This window comes from Eucyclogobius newberryi, unplaced genomic scaffold, assembly GCF_026437365.1.
Source record: "Eucyclogobius newberryi isolate DKJ021-1_F unplaced genomic scaffold, fEucNew1.0.hap1 SCAF_9, whole genome shotgun sequence".
Classification (NCBI taxonomy): domain Eukaryota; kingdom Metazoa; phylum Chordata; class Actinopteri; order Gobiiformes; family Gobiidae; genus Eucyclogobius; species Eucyclogobius newberryi.
Window position 1 is genome coordinate 11,087,189 of NW_027316532.1, and position 26,112 is coordinate 11,113,300.

General features: G+C 45.0%; 1 protein-coding gene across 3 annotated transcripts; it reads right to left on the minus strand.

Moving 5' to 3' along the window:
* On the minus strand, positions 1–24,770 carry misp (mitotic spindle positioning). 3 transcript variants are annotated; one of them, XM_072438686.1, is made up of 9 exons: positions 24,720–24,770; positions 16,968–17,064; positions 8,581–8,824; positions 5,978–7,855; positions 2,622–2,796; positions 2,357–2,480; positions 1,084–1,122; positions 914–1,011; positions 1–189 (listed from the first exon to the last, which is right to left on the minus strand). In XM_072438686.1, the coding sequence occupies exons 2-8, from the start codon at positions 17,022–17,024 to the stop codon at positions 922–924; spliced, it is 2,607 nt and encodes an 868-aa protein (XP_072294787.1). In that variant the 5' UTR covers positions 17,025–17,064; positions 24,720–24,770; the 3' UTR covers positions 1–189; positions 914–921. The 3 variants fall into 3 exon arrangements, with proteins under 3 accessions (XP_072294787.1, XP_072294786.1, XP_072294788.1); XM_072438685.1 differs by lacking the exon at positions 1–189 and adding an exon at positions 711–762 and having other exon boundaries at positions 908–1,011; XM_072438687.1 differs by lacking the exons at positions 1–189; positions 1,084–1,122 and adding an exon at positions 711–762 and having other exon boundaries at positions 908–1,011.
* Between the last annotated feature and the right edge of the window lie 1,342 nt (positions 24,771–26,112).

Here is a 26,112-nt window from a genome sequence, read left to right on the forward strand (position 1 = left end):
AGAGTTCACTGGTCCTGTTGGTCGGTCTCCACACTGCCCCTGCTGGAATATAGTGGTACAGCACACAGTTCAATGGTCCTGTTGGTCAGTCTTCACACTGCCCCTGCTGGAATATAGTGGTACAGCACATAGTTCAATGGTCCTGTTGGTCAGTCTCCACACTGCCCCTGCTGGTGTAAAGCAGCACCACTCCCTCCGTCGCGCCTCGAATCAAACTCAAAACATACCATGCAATGAGATGCGTTTATTTCTATGACGCATGTGAAACATGTGAGTTCATTGGTCATTGTTTTTAGAACAAAATCAAACTTATCTCACTTCAGATTAATAGTTTTGTGATTTGTTCATTGATTCTTTAGAAGTCAGTAATATTTTTCAGTCCCTAGTGTATTTTGTGTCTTTCTTTGTTCCTCGTAAACACCCATTTGCATTTCGATGCTGTGTCACTTTAAGATGGAACATGTGTTTCCCTGATTTGATAATCCATCTGTCAATCACGGCCATCTGAACTCAGGAGTGACCAGACTGATATCCATCTGTATAAAAATACAGAGAGATATAAATCTGGATTTTCCAGCGAAGTATAGTCATACAGCACACAGTTCAATGGTCCACACTGCCCCTGCTGGAATATAGTGGTACAGCACAGTTCAATGGTCCTGTTGGTCAGTCTCGACACTGCCCCTGCTGGAATATAGTGGTACAGCACTGTTCAATGGTCCTGTTGGTCAGTCTCCACACTGCCCCTGCTGGATTATAGTGGTACAGCACACAGTTCAATGGTCCACACTGCCCCTGCTGGATTATAGTGGTACAGCACACAGTTCAATGGCCCACACTGCCCCTGCTGGAATATAGTGGTACAGCACACAGTTCAATGGTCCACACTGCCCCTGCTGGAATATAGTGGTACTGCACAGTTCACTGGTCCTGTTGGTTGGCAAAGAGCCCGGCCTCCCACTGCAGAGCTTTTTGGTTCTTATGTCGTGTCACGCGAGTCGACTCCACCACCTGAAAACATCACACTTCAGCTCTGCATTTGGCCACATGTAAAATGATTTTCACTCGTGTGGAAAAACGTACCTCGTTGTTGACGGAATCAACTGGTTGGATTCCGGCGTACTGCAAACATATGAATACTGCAGTTAAAGTTGACCAAAGCTGTGTCACTTTAATATAAGTCATGTGACCATCATCTACAGTGTCTTTTAGTGTGGCCTGTGTAGAAGCTGTGTAGAAGTGGCTCCTTCAGAGCCACAAACCCCTGAGGCTGTGGATGTGCCTGTTCCTCATTGCAGGGTTCACAATCATTTTCACATTCACTTGTCATTGTATCATATTGTGTCATTATTACAGCCTCCTCCATTGTACTACTCCATGGTACTACTCCATTGTACTACTCCATTGTACTACAATGGGCTGTTATTTACTTATTTACATACGATTTTGAGTTACGTTCTTACTAAGTAATCTCTTATTTGTTGATTATCAGAGCGCATTTTTCACAATTTAGTGTTCACATGTTTGAATGAGCGAGAGCGCCGTGTCGTGCCTTTTCAGACCACCAGACAGTGCAACATTAACACAACACAGTGTGGGAAATGTACGCACCGTAACGCATCATCTACACATCACTAATACAAGTGTATTAGTGCTTTGTCAAACAAAGCATCTGAATATACAAACTTGGAAATAATTAAATCAGGTCAAGAGTCATGTGATGCTCGTTAGCTTTAGCCTCTAAATGTCACATGTGTGACATAGTTGGTATTAATACTTGAACTGCGCAAAGGGAATGTTTCAGTGCTTAAGCATCGTCTCCATAGAGATGAAAAATCACTTCCAGGGCTGGTGGAGCCGGTGGTGGAGAGGTTAAAGCTGCAGCACACATATTCTCTCTCCACAGAAAGACTACCTTAGGTTACAATGACCACAATTACTACAACATTTGAGGTGTTTTCCAGGACTACAGCCCTCGTCTATGGAACAGCTGCAAGACCTCAGAGAACGTGGTCCTAAAATCTGCACGGAAATGTTACACTTGAGGTGCGATGGAGAAGACGGCAGTATTTATAGTCTGTGCGGTTCATGCTGCTGTAGACAGTGGAAACCTGAGCTAAATCCTGCTCCCGCCGTGCGAGGGGAGATGTTGCCATGCCGACCCTTCAGATGGGTTAAGAATCTCTCCTCTGGACCCTGTGTGTGTGTGTGTGTGTGTGTGTGTGTGTGTTTTATAAATAAGATTTGAATGATGAGCTACACCCACAGTCAGGGTGTTACATGTCTTGCCCAAGGACACAACACACAGAGGCAGGAGTAAAATAAAGTTGGCACAAACTGATGAAACAGAACTCACCTTGCTCTCCTCCAGCTTTAGTTTGCTCCGTCGCTCCTCAAAGCCCTGCAGCAGGGTCTGGGTCAGGCCTCGGACCGGAAAGGGCGTGGTCTGAACCAGAGTGGCAGAGAGGGTCTGAGGGGTGGTTTGGACCACAGTGGCATAGGGGGTCTGAAGGGTGGTCTGAGGGGTGGTCTGACCCAGAGTGGCAGAGGGGGTCTGTGGGGTGGTCTGACACAGAGTGGCAGAGGGGGTCTGTGGGGTGGTCTGACCCAGAGTGGCAGAGGTCCGAGGAGTGGTCCAGGGCACAGCAAAGGAGGCAGTCAGAGGAGTCTGGGGTGTGGTCCAGAACACAGCAGGGGATTGTGTTTGTGGGGCAGGAGACCAGGGCTGGGGGGACAATAGGGGAACGGAGGACAATCGCCCAGGACGAAAAGAGGAGGACCTGGACTCCAATTTACCTGTAAGGAAAAGACAACATTTTATTACTACGCCTCCCCCTCATACTACTACTACTACTACTACTACTAAATCAATGCTGGGATGCAAATTTGTCTGTCACTGTCAACCAATCACAGCAGGATACCTATACTCTCCTCCCTTTATCTGCCTCAACTCAACCATTAACCTCCTCCTCAGCCTCTCCATCTCCTCCTCTTCACCATCAGTGTCCCTGCCAGCCGCTCTAGGGCCTGTTTGTGCATTCTCATGTCACACATTTGAACAGTGCAACATAAGATCAGAGATAAGACGATGTCTCCTGTGGCATAACTGCAGTGGTGAGGACTTCCTCTCTCTCTATGGTCCATAGTTACACATTAATATGACACTGAACATGTCTCTTATGAATCCATCTGGACTTTGATCATGAGCAGTTAATCATTCTCCTCTGGGTCTTTATGAGGACACATCAGCTGAGTCTACTCATCTGGAGTAGAACAAGGCCTGGAAAACACTGTGACCGACTCTTTTTGTCCAAATGATTGAAGGGCCGATACTGCCCTAGACCAGAGGGGCCCAAACCTTTCTTTACTGAGGACCACACATTGAGACAGAGCAGAGGGCCACAGGCTAGGGGCCATTAAGTGAATCTTCAAGTTATATTAATATTTGGTCTGTATCACATCACATCTTTTTTTAGAATTTTTCCAAATTTGCAGTAATAAGTACACATTTTGGTTATTTGGGACAATTCAGGGGGACGCCAGAGGGCCATCTAAAATTGATCTGAGGGCCGTATTTAGTAGTTGGACAAATTTTTGGTGTTGATATGTTGCTAACAAGGTAATGCTACACATGTTAGCTGCATGAGTCAATAAACAGCTGATGCTAATGTGTGCTAACGCTGTGTTTCTCAGTTCGTCGGCTCATCACTTAAAGTTATCATCAGTGGAAATAAGACAGTATTTCAGAGGTTGGGGAGTAATTATTTTTAAAAAATGATATCTGCTTTTTGCAGTTTAGTTTTCACATAAATCAGCATTCATTCTCTCTTTTACAATATCTCGCGCTTAAGCTTTTCGGGAGCAAAAAGCGAACCAGCTGGGTCTGGGAGCTAGTACCACTTCTAGCCCCTTTCGGACCCCTTATAAAGGCCGGTATGGGTCACTTACAACTGTGGAGACACTTTGGGAGTGGTGGTCCAGATCGGCTCCAAAGTGAACCAATGGAAACGTGGCTCATGTGACCTGCCCAGGACAAACTGAGTTCAGGGATGAGTTGTGTGAATGTGGGGGATGAATCGAGTGGGGAGTGGCACGATGTCTACTACTGTCAAAGGTTCTCTTAACTTATCTTTAATTAATAAATTATGAAATGATAAAAAACTGTCTCTAGCAGTGGCTTTCTTGTGTCACAATGCCCAGTCACAATGCTTATGATGATAGTAAAGTGATTTGTGAACTTAGACCCCAATATAACACAGTGGAAGAATGTCACAAGGAAGTACCATGAGTATCACTTTGGCTCAAATTAAACTATTCTCTTTTATGGTCTCTTTCAGGCCCTGATTACAGGAGACAATTTGGTCTGATAGATACTCTATTTTTCACCCAGTGAACATTGACGAAAAGTCACAAAAATTTGCACACCTCTAAGAATCGTGCCTCTCTACATTCTGGCTATTTCCCTTTTCAAAAATAAAAAATTGGCGCGTCAGCGCCCCCAAATGTACCAAAAATGCATTGAGAGATAGGAAATGACCCCAAAAAAATCTGATCGTAGAATCATGAAATTTGGCGCGGAGGTAGATGGTGACAAGAGAAGTAAAAAATATTATTACGGCAACGCCGTCCACCCAACCAAATGTCGGCCATATTGCTTCAAAAATGGCTAAGCATGACTCGGGAGTTTTTCCAAACGTCGTACTTTTACGAACTCCTCCCAGGGCGTTGGCCCTAAAAAGCTGAAATTTGGTGAAAATGCTACTGAGGAGTGGGACATCAAAAGTTATTCAAATTACATTGATACCTGTCACGGTCTCTGAGCGGCGAAGCCGCAAACTGTAGCTAGAATTTCAGAAATCTCCCAAATTTAACATTTCTGCCGTTTGCGCAGATAAAGTCCGAATTGCGTCAAATTAGAATCAGTTGTTAAACTCTTTGCCCTAAACCTACTTGAGGTGAAATAAATTAATTTGGCGCCACAGCGCCCCCTACAGATTTTATATGGAGGTTAAATGTTTAGTTTTGCGAAATTACATGAAATTTGACACACAACTAGTCAATGAGACCCATGTCATAATTGTTATGGCGTTGCCGTAGCGATGACCAAAACCTCCCATGTTATTCCAATGGGGAAATCGCCAGAACATGTTTACACCTTAGACTTTCACGAACTCCTCCCAGGACGTAAGCCCTATTAACCTGAAATTTGGTGAGACTCATCTTCAGGAGTGGACCATCAAAAGATATCCACATTTTTATTCAAAGAGTCACGGTGTCTGCCGCACATTTTGCCAAGAATTCAAAATAAAATTGCTTTTTGATGGTAAAACAAAGGGGAGAAGATGTGACAGCGTCACAGATTCAGCAGTAGGTGTACTAAAAGGACAATTGGGGCGCGTTAGCGCCCCCTCCTCTTGCGGCGTGGCGAGGGCCGATCATTGCCGCTTGCGGCTATATTTATTCATATTGTTGTTTTCCGACTCCAGTGTTGTCACTTTGGCCTGCAGAGCCTCCATCTCGACCCTCACTGTCGCAGATCGTCCGCATTATCTGAAACATTCTGCTCAACTTCGTCCATGCGTGCTCCGGTTACTCCTCCTGTTTTCAGCTCAGCGGTCACTGCAGCAGATACGGCCGGGCCCAGGGCAGCTATCACCTTGGTTCTAAAAGACTCCATATCACGCATTTTGCGTCTCATTTCGGACATGAGCAATAACTGATGATTAGTTGTATTCTCTCGCCTTCGTATGTAAAGAAGTCATGAGAATCTCCATCAGTCACAAACCATTTCTCTATGGAATCAAGTACAAAAAAGGGGAAGCGCCCAAACAAACCAAAACAAACATGGCAACAGACGTACTTTACCCCATTTTAAAATTAATACTTTTTAGTGTGTTTGAATTGTGCACATAGAGGTGCTTTGTGTCCATAGAAACAAACAATAAACAAATGATCACACACACAAAAATAACCTTACCTGGGTTGTTCTGAGGGTAGAACTGCGTGGTGGCGATCTTGTCTGCCTGATGCACAAGTGTCTGTGGAGAGTACACCAACTTTACCCGAGCCTCCCTCTGCTCCCTTAGCTCCTGCTCCCGTCTCATCGCCTCCTCAATGTCCCGCTCGATGAATTCAGCGGCCGCTTGTCCTCTGGTCTGCAGGCCCGTCCGCTCCAGAGTGTCCCTCCAAGCCGGGGTCTGGGGACTGGCTGCTCTGGGGCTGTTCAGCCTTGGGCCCTTTTTAGATGGATCTGAATCTTCTGAATGTTTGTGAGGACAACATGGCAATTGGAAGACCTCATTGCTGAAAGAATCAACTCTAGACCTCTCTACAATGCTTTTATAACCATTTTCCAGTCCGTCCCCATTTTGATTATGCCATCTTTCTTCTAAGCTTTTAGATCCTTCAAATTCATAATTCTTCGCTAATGCCTGATCATTTTGCACACTGTAGTTGTGCTTTTCTTCTTGCTTTACTCCACCAGTATACGGTTCACCATACTCTTGAGCTTGCATGGCATTATCTTGTCGATTCTCTACTTTGCTTCCATCTTGAGCGGTGTAATTTAGCTTTTGTAAGGCGTAGTCAACAACATCTAACTTAGCTTCATCTCTCCTGTTTTCCTTTAGTGTCTCAAATGCCTTAGTCATTACATATTCCTGGTTGCTTTCAATATCGTTTGATTGTGGGACGTCAAAACTAAAGACCCGCTCACATGTCGGACCTCCCAAGTTTTGTATGGCACCATCTTGTCTATTTGCTTCTTCCCGTCTTTGGATCTCCTGGAAGATGAAGCTCACTCTGACTTTCTCTTTGGTTTGTGAAGGTGAAGGTGCTAGTGGCAGCGAGTTCAATCGTTTGGTTCTGATTTTTATCATTTCTCCACCGCTAACGCTATGCTGCAAACCCCGTGATCGACGCAAGTTCTCCTCACGTTCTTGAGCAATTCTTATCTCACGTTCAATCGGCGTCTCATGCGCTATGCTAATCTGGTTTGCATCATTTTCCGGTAGGATCTGCTCATGTGTTAACGCATCGATGCTGCTGTAGCTAGCAATTAGTGGAAGTCTATCTGAATCTTCCAAACTGCTGCTTGTTCGACTATGGTTGCTACGGAGATCGTCCTTCTCTTCAGCATCAACATCATCATCACTTGGGGTGAATACTTGCTCCTCTCTCCTTGCTAACACTATAGCATCTTGTTTTAGCTTTGGCAATACCTTGACTTGAATTTCGCGAGGTCGTATAATAGGGTCTAACTTACTTTGCTCCATTAAAATAAATTGCTTCCTTGCAGCATCAAAGTTAATCTGCTCTTGGTCAATGGCCTCAGAATCTATTATGTATGCTGGTTTTGGTTTAGCTTTAACATGGCTATAGCTAATACTTAGACCCTCGATCAGTCTGCTTGTATCATTTGTTGGACTATCCATTTCTTTCTCGACCATGGGACCTTTCTTTGGTGCTTGACCACGGATGATCTCCTTCCGAAGCTTCCTCTCCTCCACCTCATTGACCACCTTATAACCATACCTCGGGCTGATTTCATATTGTGTCTCTGAGATGTCTTGGAATAAACTTCCTGGCGTGCTGTGGCTGCTGTAGGTTTGAAGCTTGAAGCTCTTCTCTTCTCTCAAAGTAGCCAGGTTCGATTGGCGTTGAGGCGAGACCATCCAGGCCTCATTCTGCTCGGCCTCGGGACTGAAAGGGTCCTCTACGAAGGAGTAGAAGCCGCTGTGGGAGCCAGTGCTGCTGGATGGGCTGATGGGGAGCTCATCACTGGAGCTGGCTTCGTCCCGGGACACAGACACCTGCCGCGCCTCCACCGTCACATCAGCCAAAGAGTCACTCCGGCCTGAAGAAGACATACACTTGTGAAATTAGTAGTTCTATGTATTGACCGTGAAAAGTCACATATGGCATTCGTTTGATTGTAACTTTAAACAGGAATTACCGCGATGGTAAGAAGAGATACCTGAGTTACTTTCATATGTTTAGAGCGGCCGATGGAGCAGATTGACAGCCAGATTTGTGTCAGTTGTGTAGAAGAGTGTAGAGTGAAAGAAGAATGACAGTGTTTGAGCCTATAAGTGCATTACACATGTAAGGCAGCATTATTATTATATGTTTATGGTTTATGGCTAGTGTTGGGCCAATCCACATGCAACAGGAATGAAGAAATCTGAAGTTCAAACCTCCTGGGGACAATTGATTAATATGGTCTGTTTTGTGATAACATGCAACTAACTATTGCGATGGGGTGAGCTTATATTGCAGGGTCACACTGTAGCATTATTTCAACTCAGTATTTGGGTCTTCAAAAACCTATGTGCATGTCCAGATGACTTTGATAATTACATGAGAGTCATTCCCAGTAATTAAGTATATCATTAAAGGTAAGTTGTAATTTAACCTGCTTATTCAATTATATTCAATTTATTTTTGTAACGCTCAAAATCACGACCGCAGTTGCCTCGGGGGGCTCATGAGGTGAGCATGTAGGTTTCTCAAAGTATTTCAGAAACATGCCTCACAGAATAGTTACTTCATGTATCACTTCCTTTTGAACTTCTTTCTCACCTTCTACATAAACAGACTGGCTGCCCACGATAGAGATGCTTTTACTGTAGGAAACCTCCTGCTCCTGTTGGGCAGAGATGGAGCGGAGGTCTGAGGGCTGCAGTGAGGGCGAGAGGGGCCGGAGCTCCCAGCGGCGAGGGGTCCTGTCCATAACTGTTGGGGAGGGGTCTGGAGTAAGGCCTTGGACTGGAGTAAACAGGTGCAGAGTGCTCAAATCATCCTGATGTCCAGCTCCTGACAGTCTCTGAAGGAGGCAAAAGAAATCAATTACTATGAATATATTCAGTCCTAGCTGGACTTATGTAATATAGTTAGATAATACAATTATTTCTAATATTTAGTGATATAGTTGAGATCATTGCAATATAATATATTATCAATATAATAAATGCTAATCAATTGAAAGAAAAGAATACAGCGATAGCCAGTCAACAGAAGTAGACGTACTACATTCAAGACAAGTTAGCATCTCTAGCTTAAGCTAGCGAGGCTCCAGAGAGCAGGTCTGGAAATGTAAGTCCTGCAGTGGTGGGGCCCCACAACACGGGTACAACCGGCGAAGATGAAACACAGACATGTTGAGGGCACCATTATCGCCACTATTATAGATCTACTGACACTGTACGTGGTAAAAACATGTGTGCTAAACAGTGGAATGGTTTGTACGACTGCGACGATTTGCTGGTGCACTGACTGTTTTGGATCAAACACGGAACTGCAAGTAATGTCCAGGACAAGATGGACAGTTACAGGATTTTGGGGGGATTTATTTCTTACGGAGGTTCCTTAGGATGAAAGGGACGAGATGTTCTGACGTGGGTTGAGTGTTCACATGACTCCCTAAATGTTCTGCATGCGTTCCGGGGGCGGGGCTTACTTTCAAATTCATTTACAATGAGGGTAACATTAGAATTAGGGTTAGGTTTAGGAACAGTTAATTAGAGTTAACTTTAGGGCTTTGGAACGCAGAACGCTTGTCCCACCCTGCATCGGAATGCTTAACTTAACTTAATTCATGTGAAGTCCGTGGATGTGCTGTAGTGTTGGTATTAATAACTAAATGATAAAAGCAGCCAAGCAGCGTTGCCCCTTGTTATTGGCAGCAACATGACAAGAGAAAAACAACTTTTTTTAATGGCTGAAATATTTTCATTCCTATATAAGGTGTTTTTGCGTACACACGTCCTATGCTGCCATTTCTGCTTTTAAAGCAATCAACTGATCACCAAGGAAACTGCCCTGTTGCAAAACCGTTCCTATCACAACACGTGATTGCTCTACCATTTGAGGATGATGCGTTTCTTTAGGTCAGCTAACACTACAGTAGGCTTTTTAAAATCAGTGCAGCGCAATCTTGAGAAGGAGGAATTTAGTCTAATTTACATAGTCCTAGACCTATATCTTTTTATGCTTTAAAATCGTGAAATAGTTTAACTGTTACAGTGACAGAATAAAAAACACAAAGTTTCCTTACTAGTCAATTATGCAAATATTGCAGCAAATTCACTATCTGTTATGGATGGGCCTGGGGGCCAATACACACCCACTGTTGTCCCAAGTGCAGCCAAACAGTGGGCTTACATTGACCCCAATATGAGAGTCATAGGGATATTAGACCTGTCCTGGTTCTGCTGCCTCATGCGGGACAATGACACGGAATCTTTGTTTGCAAAAGACACTTCAGCTGCTCTGTCCAGTGCAGACAAGAGTCTCCTCTTGCTCTATACCAGTGGTATTGCAGCTTCTTCAAAGCACACGCCGGGCCCCTCCACTCTCTTACATTATCTTTTAGAACCAGAGTGGACAGCAGCTTCTTGTAGAGATCAGCGCATGCGCTCTGAGGACCACATAGCCTCACACTACGCTGCATAAGTGAAGCAACAGCAGTGTCAAGATTCAATAAAAATACTTAAAAATTATCTTTTAGAGACAAGTCTTTGTTTGCAATGATTAGACGTTAGTTAGAAATTCTAGGCTTTACTAAATACTAAATAATAGGCAGATTTTTAACAATATAGAATGCTAATCTATAAACGTGTGATGAATTGATCAGTGAACGATGGTAGAAGGGTATGAGAGTTAAGCTGGGGTGAATGTTAATTACAGTTATTTGCAGCCTGTAGTTTCTTTAGAGCCTTGATCTGATCAGGAGAAGAGCAGGAGAAGGGACATTCAGGGACTGTGGGGGGCCCTGATAATGGACTCAGTAATCAGCTGCTAATAATGTTGCATCTAAAATGTACCAGAATACAGAATTAGAATTTTTGTTGAAAACCTCTTGGTTGGGGGCCCCAGATCCTAATTAGGATTGTGATGTATACAATATTTACTCATCAGATATTGTCACCTTAAAGTTGTATCACAGACGTCAAAACCCAACGCATAAGTCTCCCCATGTCAGGGTGGGTTTCCTCTGGGTACTTTGGTTTCCCCCATCAAATCAAAACATAAGTCATAGGTAAAATCCTCCAGCGACGATAGTCTAGCGCTGAAGGATGGGTCAAATGCAGAGGACAAAGGGGACATTTAAAGTGTACCTTAACCTTAACCTTAACCTTAACCTTAACCTTAACCTTAACCTTAACCTTAACCTTAACCTTAGTGACCTCCCTGTAAATGAGCAGTCTAACTAACCTGTTATGTGCACTTTGAATGTTAAGCCAAAAATAGAAATAAATCTCATCATCATGTTTAACCGTGGAAACGATGGAAACGGTGTAAAGACAGACCTCAGATATGTAGGAGTTGGTTGCTATGGAAACAGATGGCAGGTCAGTGTTATGATAGAAAGAACACGGGCCGGCTGCCAACAGGAGAAGTCATCTGTGGAGGGGCCCCAAATACACCAGACTCAAACATCACCAGGGCCACGTTCTTAAAATGTAATATTCTTGTGTATATTCCTTTTTTATGCCAATAATAAAACAATGAAGCAGTGAAGGCTGGAGTAGATATGATAGTGCCATAAACATTCTGTGATATAGTGAGACTGTAGTGTGCTCTTGATGGTTTCCAGTTTCAGTCCCTTCATGGTGTTTTTAGACACAGGGTTTACCTTCTTTTTTTTTTTTTACAGTTGCTAGTTCAGACGTTTATCTCATTTTATTATGTTACTTATCTCAGCAACTTTATTTTAACTTTATCTTTATTTAAGAACTTTGTCCCGCTTTGGAATTTAGAGGCAAGAATGCCCATAAAGTTTATCTTAAATAATAGATTACAGATAAGAGAGATTTACTTTAAACTGGCCCCAGAACATCCAGGGCATCAGGTTTGACACATTTTTCTGACAGTTTAAACATTACATAACAAAAAATGAAGTATTTATATTTTTTCATATCTTAACTATGTGTTTATTTATTGATGTTAGCAGTGGCGGTTTGTTAGAGCAGTGGTCAGGGCAGTGGTCAGGGCAATCAAGGCAAGTCGGGATTTACCAGTAAAATCGAAAATTCAATTATTAAAATCAAATTTAAATTGGTCCAAAATATGTCCAAATAAGACAATTTCCTTCTCATTTCTGCTGCTGAAGCTTGGCTAAAGTCCCAATGTCTTTAGTGGGTTCATGTTCCGCTCTCTTACATGAGCTTTTAGAACAAGAGTGTAAAGCAGCTTCTTTTAGAGCTCTGCACTGAGCTCTGAGGACACAGCCTCAAACAACTCTGAATAAACAACAGATTATGATCCTGTGCCCAAACTGCACATGTGCAGCAGAAGGACGGCAACGCAGAAACTTTAAACAAGTGACTTTAACAACAAGTCTGTGTTTGTAGCTAAGGCTGTGTTTGTGTTTCTAATGATTTAAACATCAGTTAGAAATACAGTAATTCAATGACGTTATAACTGTAATATTCCGCACATCTGCATCTTAAAGCCACAAACCACTCTATTGAAGACAGTGAGGTGAAGATTCTAAGCAGGAAAAAAAGAGTGTTTGAAAGATGAGTTAAAGAGGCCATTTTTGTTAAAAAAGAAAGACCGTCATTAAATAAGAATGGGGGGTTTAAGATTCAACCTTCCGATTGTTTATAATGGAATTTTATATCCCTGGAGAGGTCGACGCCCAGAGCATTCTGACGCTAATCAGGTCCTCAGGGAAGAGAAAGAGAGTGAGCCAGGGACAAAAGGGAGACTTATAGCCCATTAACATACTGATCGTAAACAAGAGGTTTAGTTTCTGTTGAAACCAACAACACATTTTGCATCAGGACGTCCAGTGGGCGGGGCCTACCCAGAGTAGGATAAATATATGAGTTCCCGGTCTGGATTCGCAGATTGAGTCCAGATGATACAACTGAATCTTTTTCCACTATTATTCTTTAATGACAACGTTCAGGGCAATAAAAAAAATGCTATAAATACCACAGCACAAGTAATCACCGTAAAACCACATAAACACTGACTAACTTTGCACCTGTAACTGACAAAACTGTCCATGAGATCATCACAGTCTGAGTTCATCTACAGCTGCCTCCATGTGTGAGCCTCCAGATTTCTAAAGTCTGCGCTGAACAGTTTGTTAGCACCATCACTCCTCGAAAAGGTTGCAATAGCTCACTGACTTCCTCTTATTAAACAACTAATTTGATGCCCCAAGGGTCAGTCCTGGGTCCCCTTCTGTTGAACCTCTACATGCTGCCGTTAGGTCAGTTGATACGCAGTGAAAATGTGTCCTATCACAATGATGCAGACGAGTCAGATCTATGTTTCACTGCCGCAGGTGAATCACTGCATCCAACAGATCAGTGTGTGGACCGGCCTCCTGCTGGTGCCAGAGGGCCTCCTACTGGTGCCAGAGGGCCTCCTGCTGGTGCCAGAGGGCCTCCAGAGGGCCTCCTGCTGGTGCCAGAGGGCCTCATGGTGCCAGAGGCCTCCTGCTGGTGCCAGAAGGCCTCCTGCTGGTGCCAGAGGGCCTTCTGCTGGTGCCAGAGTCAGTGTGTGGATGCAAAACAACTTTCTCCAGCTGAAGACTGAAATAATAATTTTTGTCCCACAGAAACAAAGAGAAAGTGTTAGCGTCACCTCCAGAGTCTCGCTCTAAAACCTTCAAAATCAAGTTATAAATCTGGGGGTAATAATGGACTCAGACTTGAACTTTAACAGCCACATCAAATCAATAACATCAGCAGCTTTTTACCATCTTAAAAACATTGCCAAAATCAAAAGTATAGTGTCTAAACCAGACTTGGAGAGACTTATCCATGCGTTTGTCTCCAGTAGATTAGACTACTGTAACGGCCTGCTCACTGGCCTCTCCAAACGAGCTGTAAAACAGCTGCAGTACATCCAGAACGCTGCTGCTCGGGTCCTGACCAGAACCAGGAAGTACCATCACATTAGTCCTGTTCTCAGGTCTCTGCACTGGCCCCTGTGGCTCAGAGAAGAGACTTTAAAGCAGCTCTGCTTGTGTACAAGTCTCTCCATGGCCTAGCACAAAAGTACTGGACATTTTAGCGCCGTATATGAACCAACCAAAATCTGGAACAGTCTTCCTGAAGATGTGAGACAGGTTCTACTCCAACAATGTTCAAATCGAGGCAAAAAGAGTTTTGTTTAGCTGTGTTTGACTGAAATCGTTTTATTTGCAATCTTCTCTTTTATGTCTTGAACTGTTTTGTGATTTCTGTCATGTTTTTGTGATTTTATTGAAGGTTTTCCTGTTCTGTAAAGCCTTGTGTACAAAATAAACTGCCTTGCCTTGCTTACAGCTCCAGGTACAGTTGTGTATAGCAGTGAAGTACAGTTGTGTATAGCAGTGAAGTACAGTTGTGTAAAGCTGTAAGTGGAGGCAGAACTGTGCAGAGAGCAGAGAGGAGGAGCTGTGCAGAGCAGTGAGTGAGCTCTGTGTGGAGCAGATAAGACACTCCTGAGCGCTCGCTCTGCTCTCTGCTGATAATCAGACACTGTTTATGAAGCCAACAGTACAACAGAACACACAACAGAACACACAACAGTACACACAACAGAACACACAACAGTACACACAACAGTACACACAACAGTACACACAACAGAACACACAACAGTACACACAACAGAACACACAACAGAACACACAACAGTACACACAACAGAACACACAACAGTACACACAACAGTACACACAACAGAACACACAACAGTACACACAACAGTACACACAACAGAACACACAACAGAACACACAACAGTACACACAACAGAACACACAACAGTACACACAACAGTACACACAACAGTACACACAACAGAACACACAACAGTACACACAACAGAACACACAACAGAACACACAACAGTACACACAACAGAACACACAACAGTACACACAACAGTACACACAACAGAACACACAACAGTACACACAACAGTACACACAACAGAACACACAACAGAACACACAACAGTACACACAACAGAACACACAACAGTACACACAACAGTACACACAACAGAACACACAACAGTACACACAACAGAACACACAACAGAACACACAACAGTACACACAACAGAACACACAACAGTACACACAACAGTACACACAACAGAACACACAACAGTACACACAACAGTACACACAACAGAACACACAACAGTACACACAACAGTACACACAACAGTACACACAACAGAACACACAACAGTACACACAACAGTACACACAACAGAACACACAACAGAACACACAACAGTACACACAACAGAACACACAACAGTACACACAACAGTACACACAACAGAACACACAACAGTACACACAACAGAACACACAACAGAACACACAACAGTACACACAACAGAACACACAACAGTACACACAACAGTACACACAACAGAACACACAACAGTACACACAACAGTACACACAACAGAACACACAACAGTACACACAACAGTACACACAACAGTACACACAACAGAACACACAACAGTACACACAACAGTACACACAACAGAACACACAACAGTACACACAACAGAACACACAACAGTACACACAACAGTACACACAACAGAACACACAACAGTACACACAACAGTACACACAACAGAACACACAACAGAACACACAACAGCACACACAACCGTACACACAACAGTACACACAACAGAACACACAACAGTACACACAACAGTACACACAACAGAACACACAACAGTACACACAACAGTACACACAACAGTACACACAACTGTACACACAACAGTACACACAACAGTACACACAACAGAACACACAACAGTACACACAACAGTACACACAACAGTACACACAACAGTACACACAACAGAACACACAACAGTACACACAACAGTACACACAACAGAACACACAACAGTACACACAACAGTACACACAACAGTACACACAACAGTACACACAACAGTACACACAACAGAACACACAACAGTACACACAACAGTACACACAACAGAACACACAACAGTACACACAACAGTACACACAACAGAACACACAACAGTACACACAACAGTACACACAACAGAACACACAACAGTACACACAACAGTACACACATTCACTCTGTAAACACTACTGCACAGTTCAACTCCAGAACTAAGTGAGCCATTCATGTATTTACTGACGTATTCAAATGTGACATTAAGGAGAAGAAGAAACGCTTTAGTAAATGTACTAATACATTTTGGGGCTTTTAGAGCTGAATATACATGAGAAAACATTCATCTTAATAAGGATTACCTGAGTAAAAGTGCAAATTGTGGCGGTGCAGAGCAGTTTGGATTGTATCATCGGAAGTTTGTTTGAATGAATATCTGGAATAATATAGATCATTTCATGTAAGTAAAACACAGTCATCCTGTTCATTCAAAGGAGAAACCAAAACAGCATTTTTTATGTTTTTTATGTTTGATTACATCAAAACTAAAGTAGATTTTATGTTCAAATGAGAATGTGCGATATATTTCAGAGTAGATTTGAGTCCTACCTGCTGAGCTCAGACGCACAGACTGAGGACCTGACTGAGGACAGGACGGAGACAAAGTTCACTTTGTGACAGGCCCCGCCCACTTAACATGGGCTTACTTTGTCCTTAGGTCAAAGAGGAAACTCTGCACATTCATGTCGAGTATCAGTAAAACTCTGCTTTAACTTACAATTTATATAGAACTAATTTACAACTAAATATATAATATTTCTAAATTATGTATAAATTGGTCAAACTAGAAAACGTAATTGGGAATCCACAAATTAGTTCTAGCTCACTGTTAGCGTCACTACATCTTGTCCAGTTTTTTTTTTGCAGTTACACTCAAATTAATACTTCAAGATTATGCAGAGGGCCGTCCATAAAAGGTCTTAATTCATTGTCTCAGTTCGAAGCACAAAGAGGTATTTGAGCACAGGAGGAATAAGTGCTGACCTTGTGTGGTTCCAGGCTGCAGACCAGGACCTGCCATGGGGACGTGTACTTGAACATGTCCCCAAACCTCTGCAGCCTCCAGGGAGCACAAGGAGATCTGGAGACACAGGAGAAAAAAAAGGACTCAGATTAAATGCCACTTTTCTATAAACGTGAAATCTCATGTTTCCACATCATTGATTTGATGCATCTTATTGTCCCTGACAGTGCAACTGCAATACAAGTACTACTGTATTACTGTAACTATGTAATAATATAATGACTATGCTAGCTAAGCCTTGTCTTTCACAGATATGCCACAGCTCTTATGCCTGGTGAGTCAAGTCATGCACAGATTACAGTATAGACAGTATAGATTTGTACTTGGATGTCTCTGGAGGTTTGAACCCCATTTTCAGTCACAAATATCAGATAAGATAAGATAAGCCTTTATTTGTCCCACAATGGGGAAATTTCAATGTTGGTACAGAAGTGAATAATAAAAAACAGATCTTAAAACGCTCTTACATTATATAATAATAACAATAGTGACACAATCTACAGCTGTTTTATGGACTGAGAATATTGCATCAAACAGTATTGCACATGATTCTGAAGCTGAATGACACGTGTTCAGGACTTACAGTGTTTGTTATAAAGTCTGACAGCAGCAGAAGGAAAGACCTGTGAAACGTCTCCTTCACACAGCGAGGGTGGATCAGTCACTGAAGCTGCTCTCCAGAGTGGACGGAGTGTCCCGCAGGGGACAAAGTGTCCTGCAGGGGGCGACACTCATGGTCCAGCATAGATGTGAGTTTAGCCAGGACCCTTCTGTCCCCCACCTCCTGCATCGAGTCCAGAGTGCAGCCCAGAACGGAGCTTTGTCCAGCTTCTTCCTCTCCCTCTCTGTGATGACCACACCTACAGGAGCTGATGCCACCACAGAGTCAGAGAAGGTCTTCAGGAGCGGCCCGGTCAGGAGTGGCCCTGTCAGGAGTGGCCCTGTCAGGAGTGGCCCTGTCAGGAGCGGCCCTGTCACTCCTAAAGACCTGAGTCTCCTCAGGAGGTAGAGCCGACTCTGGCTCTTCCTGTACAGTCTGTGTTATAAGTCCAGTCCAGTTTGTGGTTCAGATGAACACCAGGTCCTTGTATGAGTCCACTCTCTCCTGTCCCTGGATGTTCACTGGTGAGGGGGGCGTGGCCTCTGTGGAAGTCCACCACCATCTCCTTGGTCTTTCCCGCGTTGATGAGGAGGTGGTTCCGCTGACACCAGTCCACAAAGTCCTGCTCCAGTCCTCTGTCCTCCACATCATCGTCTGTGATGAGTCTGATGATGGTGTCATGATGATGAGTGGTCAGAGAACTTCTGCAGGACACAGCTTTCAGGGTTAAGAAGCAAATAATTAAGTCATCCGGGTTTCATTGATAAATACAGCTGGTGTCATCTGCAGAGCAGTGGAAGTTAATGCCATGCTTTCTGATCATGTGACCAAACGGCAGCATATAAAGAGTAAACAGAACTGGACCAAGTAATGAACCCTGAGGCACACCATAGGTTACTTCACAAGTGGTTTAAAAAGGTTTAAATTAACAAACTGGTACCTATCAGATAAAGTCCATCGTCTGCAGCTAATAACAAATTATTTATGACTTTAACTAGTGCAGTTTCAGTGCTGTGGTGGGTTCTGAACCCTGCTGTGGTGGGCTCTGAACCCTGCTGTGGTGGGCTCTGTATCCTGCTGTGGTGGGCTCTGAACCCTGTTGTGGTGGGCTCTGAACCCTGCTGTGGTGGGCTCTGAACTCTGCTGCGGTGGGCTCTGTGGTGGGCTCTGAACCCTGTGGTGGTTGGCTCTGACCCTGTTGTGGTGGGCTCTGAACCCTGCTGTGGTGGGCTCTGAACCCTGCTGTGTGGGCTCAGAACCCTGCTGTGGTGGGCTCTGAACACTGCTGTGGTGGGCTCTGAACCCTGCTGTGGTGGGCTCTGAACTCTGCTGTGGTGGGCTCTGTGGTGGGCTCTGAACCCTGTTGTGGTGGGCTCTGAACCCTGCTGTGGTGGGCTCTGAACTCTGCTGCGGTGGGCTCTGTAGTGAGCTCTGAACCCTGCTGTGGTGGGCTCTGAACCCTGCTGTGGTGGGCTCTGAACCCTGTTGTGGTGGGCTCTGAACTATGCTGCGGTGGGCTCTGTGGTGGGCTCTGAACCCTGTTGTGGTAGGCTCTGAGCCCTGCTGTGGTGGGCTCTGAACTCTGCTGCGGTGGGCTCTGTGGTGGGCTCTGAACCCTGTTGTGGTGGGCTCTGAACCCTGCTGTGGTGGGCTCTGAACCCTGCTGTGGGGGGCTCTAAACCCTGCTGTGGTAGGCTCTGAACCCTGCTGTGGTGGACTCTGAACCCTGCTGTGGTGGGCTCTGAACCCTGCTGTGGTGGGCTCTGAACCCTGCTGTGGTGGGCTCTGAACCCTGCTGTGATGGGCTCTGAACCCTGCACTCGGGGGTTCTGAACCCTGCTGTGGTGGGTTCTGAACCCTGCTGCGGTGGGCTCTAAACCCTGCTGTGGTGGGCTCTGAATCCTGCACTCGGGGGCTCTGAACCCTGCTGTGGTGGGTTCTGAACCCTGCTGCGGTGGGCTCTGAACCCTGCCGCGGTGGGCTCTGAACCCTTCTGTGGTGGGCTCTGAACCCTGCTGTGGTGGGTTCTGAACCCTGCTGCGGTGGGCTCTGAACCCTGCTGTGGTGGGCTCTGAACCCTGCTGTGGTGGGCTCTGAACCCTGCTGTGATGGGCTCTGAACCCTGCACTCGGGGGCTCTGAACCCTGCACTCGGGGGTTCTGAACCCTGCTGTGGTGGGTTCTGAACCCTGCACTCGGGGGCTCTGAACTCTGCTGCGGTGGGCTCTGAACCCTGGTGTGGTGGGTTCTGAACCCTGCTGCGGTGGGCTCTGAACTCTGCTGTGGTGGGCTCTGAACCCTGCTGTGGTGGGCTCTGAACACGGACCCTGCTGTGGTGGGCTCTGTCCTGTAGGTGGCGACAAAGCTGTTTTACTACAACTTGTTCAAAGATTTTAGAGACAAAAGGAAGATTTGAAATAGGTCTGTAGTTTACCAATAGGTCGGGGTCTAGATTAGGCTTTTTCAGAAGAGGTTTAATGACCTCATATTTGAAGGATGTGGAGCATAAGCACTTTATAGTGAAGTATTTATTATAGTAAGAATAGGGTCTATAATCAGGGGGAGAATGTCTTTGAGGAGCTTGGAATGGGGTCTAGGACACAAGTTGAGCTTTTAGAGGGCATAAGGGCTGAAGTTCTCTCTCTTGATCAACAGCTGAACCTTTCTAAATTTACTGATGGTTTTATATGAGACACTAGTTTTACAGCTTGGGCTTGTTCAGTGGTAATAGAGTCATTTAATTAAGTTTATCTCTAATTGTCTAAAGAACATCATCAGAGCTGAGAGAAGCTGGGAGTGAGGGCTCTACTGCGCTGTGACAGTTTGTTACCATGGCTACTGCGCTGAAATAGATCTAGTGTTACTTTAGTTGACTTCTATCAGATGTGAATAGTATCTGCTTTGGGCCTTACACAGAGCCTGCTGATAGGACAGGAGCAGCTTTTCCATTCTTCTGTGTGGGAGGGGCCAAAGGGTCCTTCTAATGTTCTAACTCTTTGTTCATTATAACTTTATTCTGGGGCTGGATACATATGGGGTTTTGAGGGAAGACTCATTTGGCTTGAAGAAAAATAACTTTTATAGGTAAATAAGGAGTTATTAAAACTCTGAAATTAAATCAATGCCCGCCGTAGCCCTCTGACTGATACTGATTTATTAAAGCCTCTAAATCAGAACTTTCAAGGGGAACAATATCTAAATAAAACAATTCGAGTTGCCACCAAAATAAATTGGAAAGAGAAGAATGGGAAAATGTATGTACAGCTCAGTGGAGAAGCACAAAATCATGTGTTTTACGGGAGTTCTGTTGGAAAAGTGTGACACAGTGTTTGGTAACACCATGTCAATGCAAACATTTCCATGTGTTTTGGGACTGTAATGTTGCTCCGGGATATTGGACTGAATTCAACAAAGAGCCACGTTTTTGGCGTTAGCATGAGAACTATGTATCTGGGCCATAGAGACAATCAGTGATATCTCTGGAGAATCCTCCTGGATGCAGAAGCAAGGCCGTTACATAAAATGGATGACTCAAATTGCACCGACAATCAGGGACTGGACCGGCATTATAACTAATATACGGAATATGGAGAGGATTACATTTGGACTTAATTTGAAATTGGAAAAATTCCACCGACTTTGGAACTATTGGGACATTTATTTTGGAGTTTTTGTGGCTTAATTTTGATGTCTTGAGATTGTCTTTAGCATGCTCTCCTCATTGTATTTGTGCAAACTGAAACACTGACACTTCTTCATTTCTAAAGCCATGTTAGGACTGCTCCCCTGATATCTGAGAACTGAGTGCCCAGGAGCAACGATAACCTGAGGTCTCAGAGCATCTTCATGTAGTTTGTCCCGAAAGTCAGAACTGAGTTTGGAAAAAAAGCTTTTTGTTTTACTATCAGACTGCTGGAAGGTGCTTCAGACTACTGGAAGGTGCTTCAGACGGCTGGAAGGTGCTTCAGACGGCTGGAAGGTGCTTCAGACGGCTGGAAGGTGCTTCAGACGGCTGGAAGGTGCTTCAGACGGCTGGAAGGTGCTTCAGACGGCTGGAAGGTGCTTCAGACGGCTGGAAGGTGCTTCAGACTACTGGAAGGTGCTTCAGACGGCTGGAAGGTGCTTCAGACGGCTGGAAGGTGCTTCAGACGGCTGGAAGGTGCTTCAGACGGCTGGAAGGTGCTTCAGACTGCTGGAAGGTGCTTCTTTATGGAATGAACTGCAAACTCGTCTGGTCTCACTAAATATGTACGACACTATTAAATATCTTAATGCTGTAATTGTTTTATATGAGAGTTGGGTATCACACATAAATGCTTTGTAACCCTGACTAGGATTACGATTAAAGTTATTTGTTAAGTTTATTTACTTGGTTGGGACAGTTCGCGTTAATGAACGTGCATGAAACAAATATCATCAACAAGGCGGATTGTAGCCATTTGTGGATTAACAATAAAAGTAGAGACGATCAACTTGAGCAAAACAGAAAACACTCAGTCACGTCAGCCACATCTCACCAGAATGAAGCCGTGCATCTCCACCTCAAAGCCACACGTCACTTGAAGACGGTGAGGTGCATATTTTAAGCAGGAGAAGAAATGGTTTGAAAGAGGTGTAAAGAGAACCCCTCTTTCTACAGAAACTTTGTTTTAAGGTTTAATTTGCCGTTTAAAGCATTGTGCTCCAAGGCGGTGGGGCCAATGGGTAAGTGGGCCGGTGTGAGCCATGCTGTTCCGCTGTGGGAGGCGAGCAGCGCCGCCGCCTCATCCCTGAAGAGACCTGCAGTTGGCGGGATTTATTTAAAGTCCCGTGCAGGTCTCTAGCCCTGAGGACAGCTCTCACTCAGAGCTGTCTAAACGTGGGCCAATTATTGTCTCATTGCAATAATATGCATTAAGTAAATGTTGGTTTAGGGTAGTGGTTCTTAAACAGTGAGGGGGGGTCCACAAATGGGCCACAGAGAATAACTTTAGGTCTCTAGAATATTTGATGAAGCTTCTCAGTCTGAACATCCACACCATCTGTCAAATACTAATGAAATGATGAACTTGTATTACGCTCTGTTTATAAAACTAACCTGTTGTAAAGACTGTGTTTGATCATGCTGAAACTATAGTTACATAATTGTACGACTATATCATACAACTATGGCCATAAATCTCCTATAAAACCCACCAAACTACACAAAATTACAACTACTTTCAGATGTTTCCCTGTGGAAGTACTCCACATGAAGCATGTCCATCTTACTTAAAAACCAACTAAGGTGACAGGGGAAGCATGGCCTGTGACTGTCATCTTTGTTGATTGGTCCAAACCTTTTCGCGAACTTAAACCACAGATACGTTTAAAAAAAGAAAAGCAAAACTATTTCCATGGAGACAAGCACAGCCTCCACTAAAGTGCACCTTTGATCATTTACCACTAATTAGTCATATTCCCTTTGACTGGGAAAATAAACAATGCTTTATGACATTTGAGGACATGGATAAGGATCTGCTGCGCTCTGCTGTCCACTCTGAGCCTCCTCTGCTGTCCACTCTGAGCCTCCTCTGCTGTCCACTCTGAGCCTCCTCTGCTGTCCACTCTGAGCCTCCTCTGCTGTCCACTCTGAGCCTCCTCTGCTGTCCACTCTGAGCCTCCTCTGCTGTCCACTCGGAGCCTCCTCTGCTGTCCACTCTGAGCCTCCTCTGCTGTCCACTCTGAGCCTCCTCTGCTGTCCACTCTGAGCCTCCTCTGCTGTCCACTCTGAGCCTCCTCTGCTGTCCACTCTGAGCCTCCTCTGCTGTTCACTCTGAGCCTCCTCTGCTGTCCACTCTGAGCCTCCTCTGCTGTCCACCCTGAGTCCACTCTGCTGTCCACCCTGAGTCCACTCTGAGCCTCCTCTGCTGTCCACTCTGAGCCTCCTCTGCTGTCCACTCTGAGCCTCCTCTGCTGTCCACCCTGAGTCCACTCTGAGCCTCCTCTGCTGTCCACCCTGAGCCTCCTCTGCTGTCCACCCTGAGCCTCCTCTGCTGTCCACCCTGAGCCTCCTCAGCTGTCCACTCTGAGCCTCCTCTGCTGTCCACTCTGAGCCTCCTCTGCCGTCCACTCTGAGTCCACTCTGAGCCTCCTCTGCTGTCCACTCTGAGCCTCCTCTGCTGTCCACTCGGAGCCTCCTCTGCTGTCCACTCTGAGCCTCCTCTGCTGTCCACCCTGAGTCCACTCTGAGCCTCCTCTGCTGTCCACTCGGAGCTTCCTCTGCTGTCCACTCTGAGCCTCCTCTCCTGTCCACTCTGAGCCTCCTCTGCTGTCCACTCTGAGCCTCCTCTGCTGTCCACTCTGAGCCTTCTCTCCTGTCCACTCTGAGCCTCCTCTGCTGTCCACTCTGAGCCTCCTCTCCTGTCCACTCTGAGCCTCCTCTCCTGTCCACTCTGAGCCTCCTCTCCTGTCCACTCTGAGCCTCCTCTGCTGTCCACTCTGAGCCTCCTCTGCTGTCCACCCTGAGTCCACTCTGAGCCTCCTCTGCTGTCCACTCGGAGCTTCCTCTGCTGTCCACTCTGAGCCTCCTCTCCTGTCCACTCTGAGCCTCCTCTGCTGTCCACTCTGAGCCTCCTCTGCTTTCCACTCTGAGCCTTCTCTCCTGTCCACTCTGAGCCTCCTCTGCTGTCCACTCTGAGCCTCCTCTCCTGTCCACTCTGAGCCTCCTCTCCTGTCCACTCTGAGCCTCCTCTCCTGTCCACTCTGAGCCTCCTCTCCTGTCCACTCTGAGCCTCCTCTGCTGTCCACTCTGAGCCTCCTCTCCTGTCCACTCTGAGCTCCTCTCCTGTCCACTCTGAGCCTCCTCTGCTGTCCACTCTGAGCCTCCTCTCCTGTCCACTCTGAGCCTCCTCTCCTGTCCACTCTGAGCCTCCTCTGCTGTCCACTCTGAGCCTCCTCTCCTGTCCACTCTGAGCGTCCTCGGCCTCTCCATCCATAAACTATAAACTATTCTGTCATTTCATCACTTCATCGTCGTCTCTCCCGTGAGTCTAAACATCAAAGTTTATTCATTCACTAAAGCACCTGTCCGTCATTGTCGTCATTTGTCGTCATTTGCCTCTCTTACATCACGAGTTCCAAAGCGTACTCACTCAGTCCTCTGTGGTCCTTCTCTGGCTCCCTGTTTGTGTGACCGTCCAGTCCAGAGTGGATCTGTGCCGAGCTCCAGAGAAACGCTGAGCACACACAACGTGACAAAGCCCCGCTCCATTCACTCCCTGTTTGTGACCGTGACGGCCATTGTACACTCAGCCTTTGGAAGTGACCGGAATGAAGCCCATTTATGACCCAGCCTAACAAATCATACTGCAAATACTGGGCCTCATACTGGGCCTCATGCATGAAGTATTATTATTACAAAGATGTTTTCCATTCCTCCTTATATGTATTGTTTTTACATACAACTATTACAACTATTTCTCATTAGTTTATACATTTATTTTGTGTGTGAGTAAAAAGTGGTGCTATATAAACATTGATTTCTTAATTTAGTTGTGATTTAAAACTCTGAAAAGAAGGGGTAGATCTAATTTTCAAAAGAAGGCCCTTCAACAGTAAATGCTGTCACCACTGAACCTCAGCCTCGATCTGGGACTCTCTAAAATAGGAGTATAAAAGGACAACATTTCTCATGTACACTGAGGCGAGGCAATTTAAAGATTTAAATACAAGCAATAACATTCAAAATGGAATTCTGAAAGAGACAGAGCTGATGAAGTGATTGTCGCACACTAATTTTTGGACTCATTGCGGTCTATTTATTGAAGAGGATGGTCGTACAGGGAGTCACAGGGGTGTATATCCTGTACACAGGAGCCATTCAGACAGATGTCACCTTAAGTTTGCAAATGGAATTGTGTTGGTCAGTTTATTACAGGATGGACTGGTCTCATGGACTATTAGTGTCTATTTAGTGTCATGGCAGTGAGCATGGCAAACGCGAGGGTTTTGAATATGTTTATTTGACCTTATATCACTAATATAGTGTATATGCCTCAGGTTTGCTGATGCGGTGTTTCGACAGCTGCAAATATTTCTGATTGAAGCCGTGTGTTTTAGAACATTTTCTTTTTTGCACCAAACGCCATCATTGGTAGTAAAAGCACCATCACCGTGAAAACTACACGGGAAAGAAAAAAGGAAAAATACATTAGCTTACATTAACAGTACATATATGCGAGTTAATTGCACTTGACTGAAATGTGTACAAAGTAAAAATAAAATGCACAAATATCACAAACTAAAATGTCCAAATGACGGGTTTTGACATTTACAGAGTGGCTGGAAAAACTCATCCATGTCAAAAGCTCCTAAAGACCAGGCTGTATCTTGGAAGCAAAAGGATTCATCAGCAGCCGCTCCACCAGCAGGAAAGGATTCAGCTCCAGCTGCTCCACAATCACCTCCACCGCCTCCAGCGAAGGACTCATCAGCAACAGCACCACAACAATCTTCACCACGGCCAACGCAGGAGTCATTCAAGTT

Bases quoted from the DNA above. Each gene is read 5' to 3' on its own strand.
- misp (XM_072438686.1), bottom strand. From the start codon at position 17,024: ATGTTCAAGTACACGTCCCCATGGCAGGTCCTGGTCTGCAGCCTGGAA. The intron at 1,123-2,356 runs GTGAGTTCTGTT...ATATGTTTGCAG, and splicing joins TAAAGCTGGAGGAGAGCAAG to TACGCCGGAATCCAACCAGT. The intron at 1,012-1,083 runs GTACGTTTTTCC...TGATGTTTTCAG, and splicing joins TTGATTCCGTCAACAACGAG to GTGGTGGAGTCGACTCGCGT.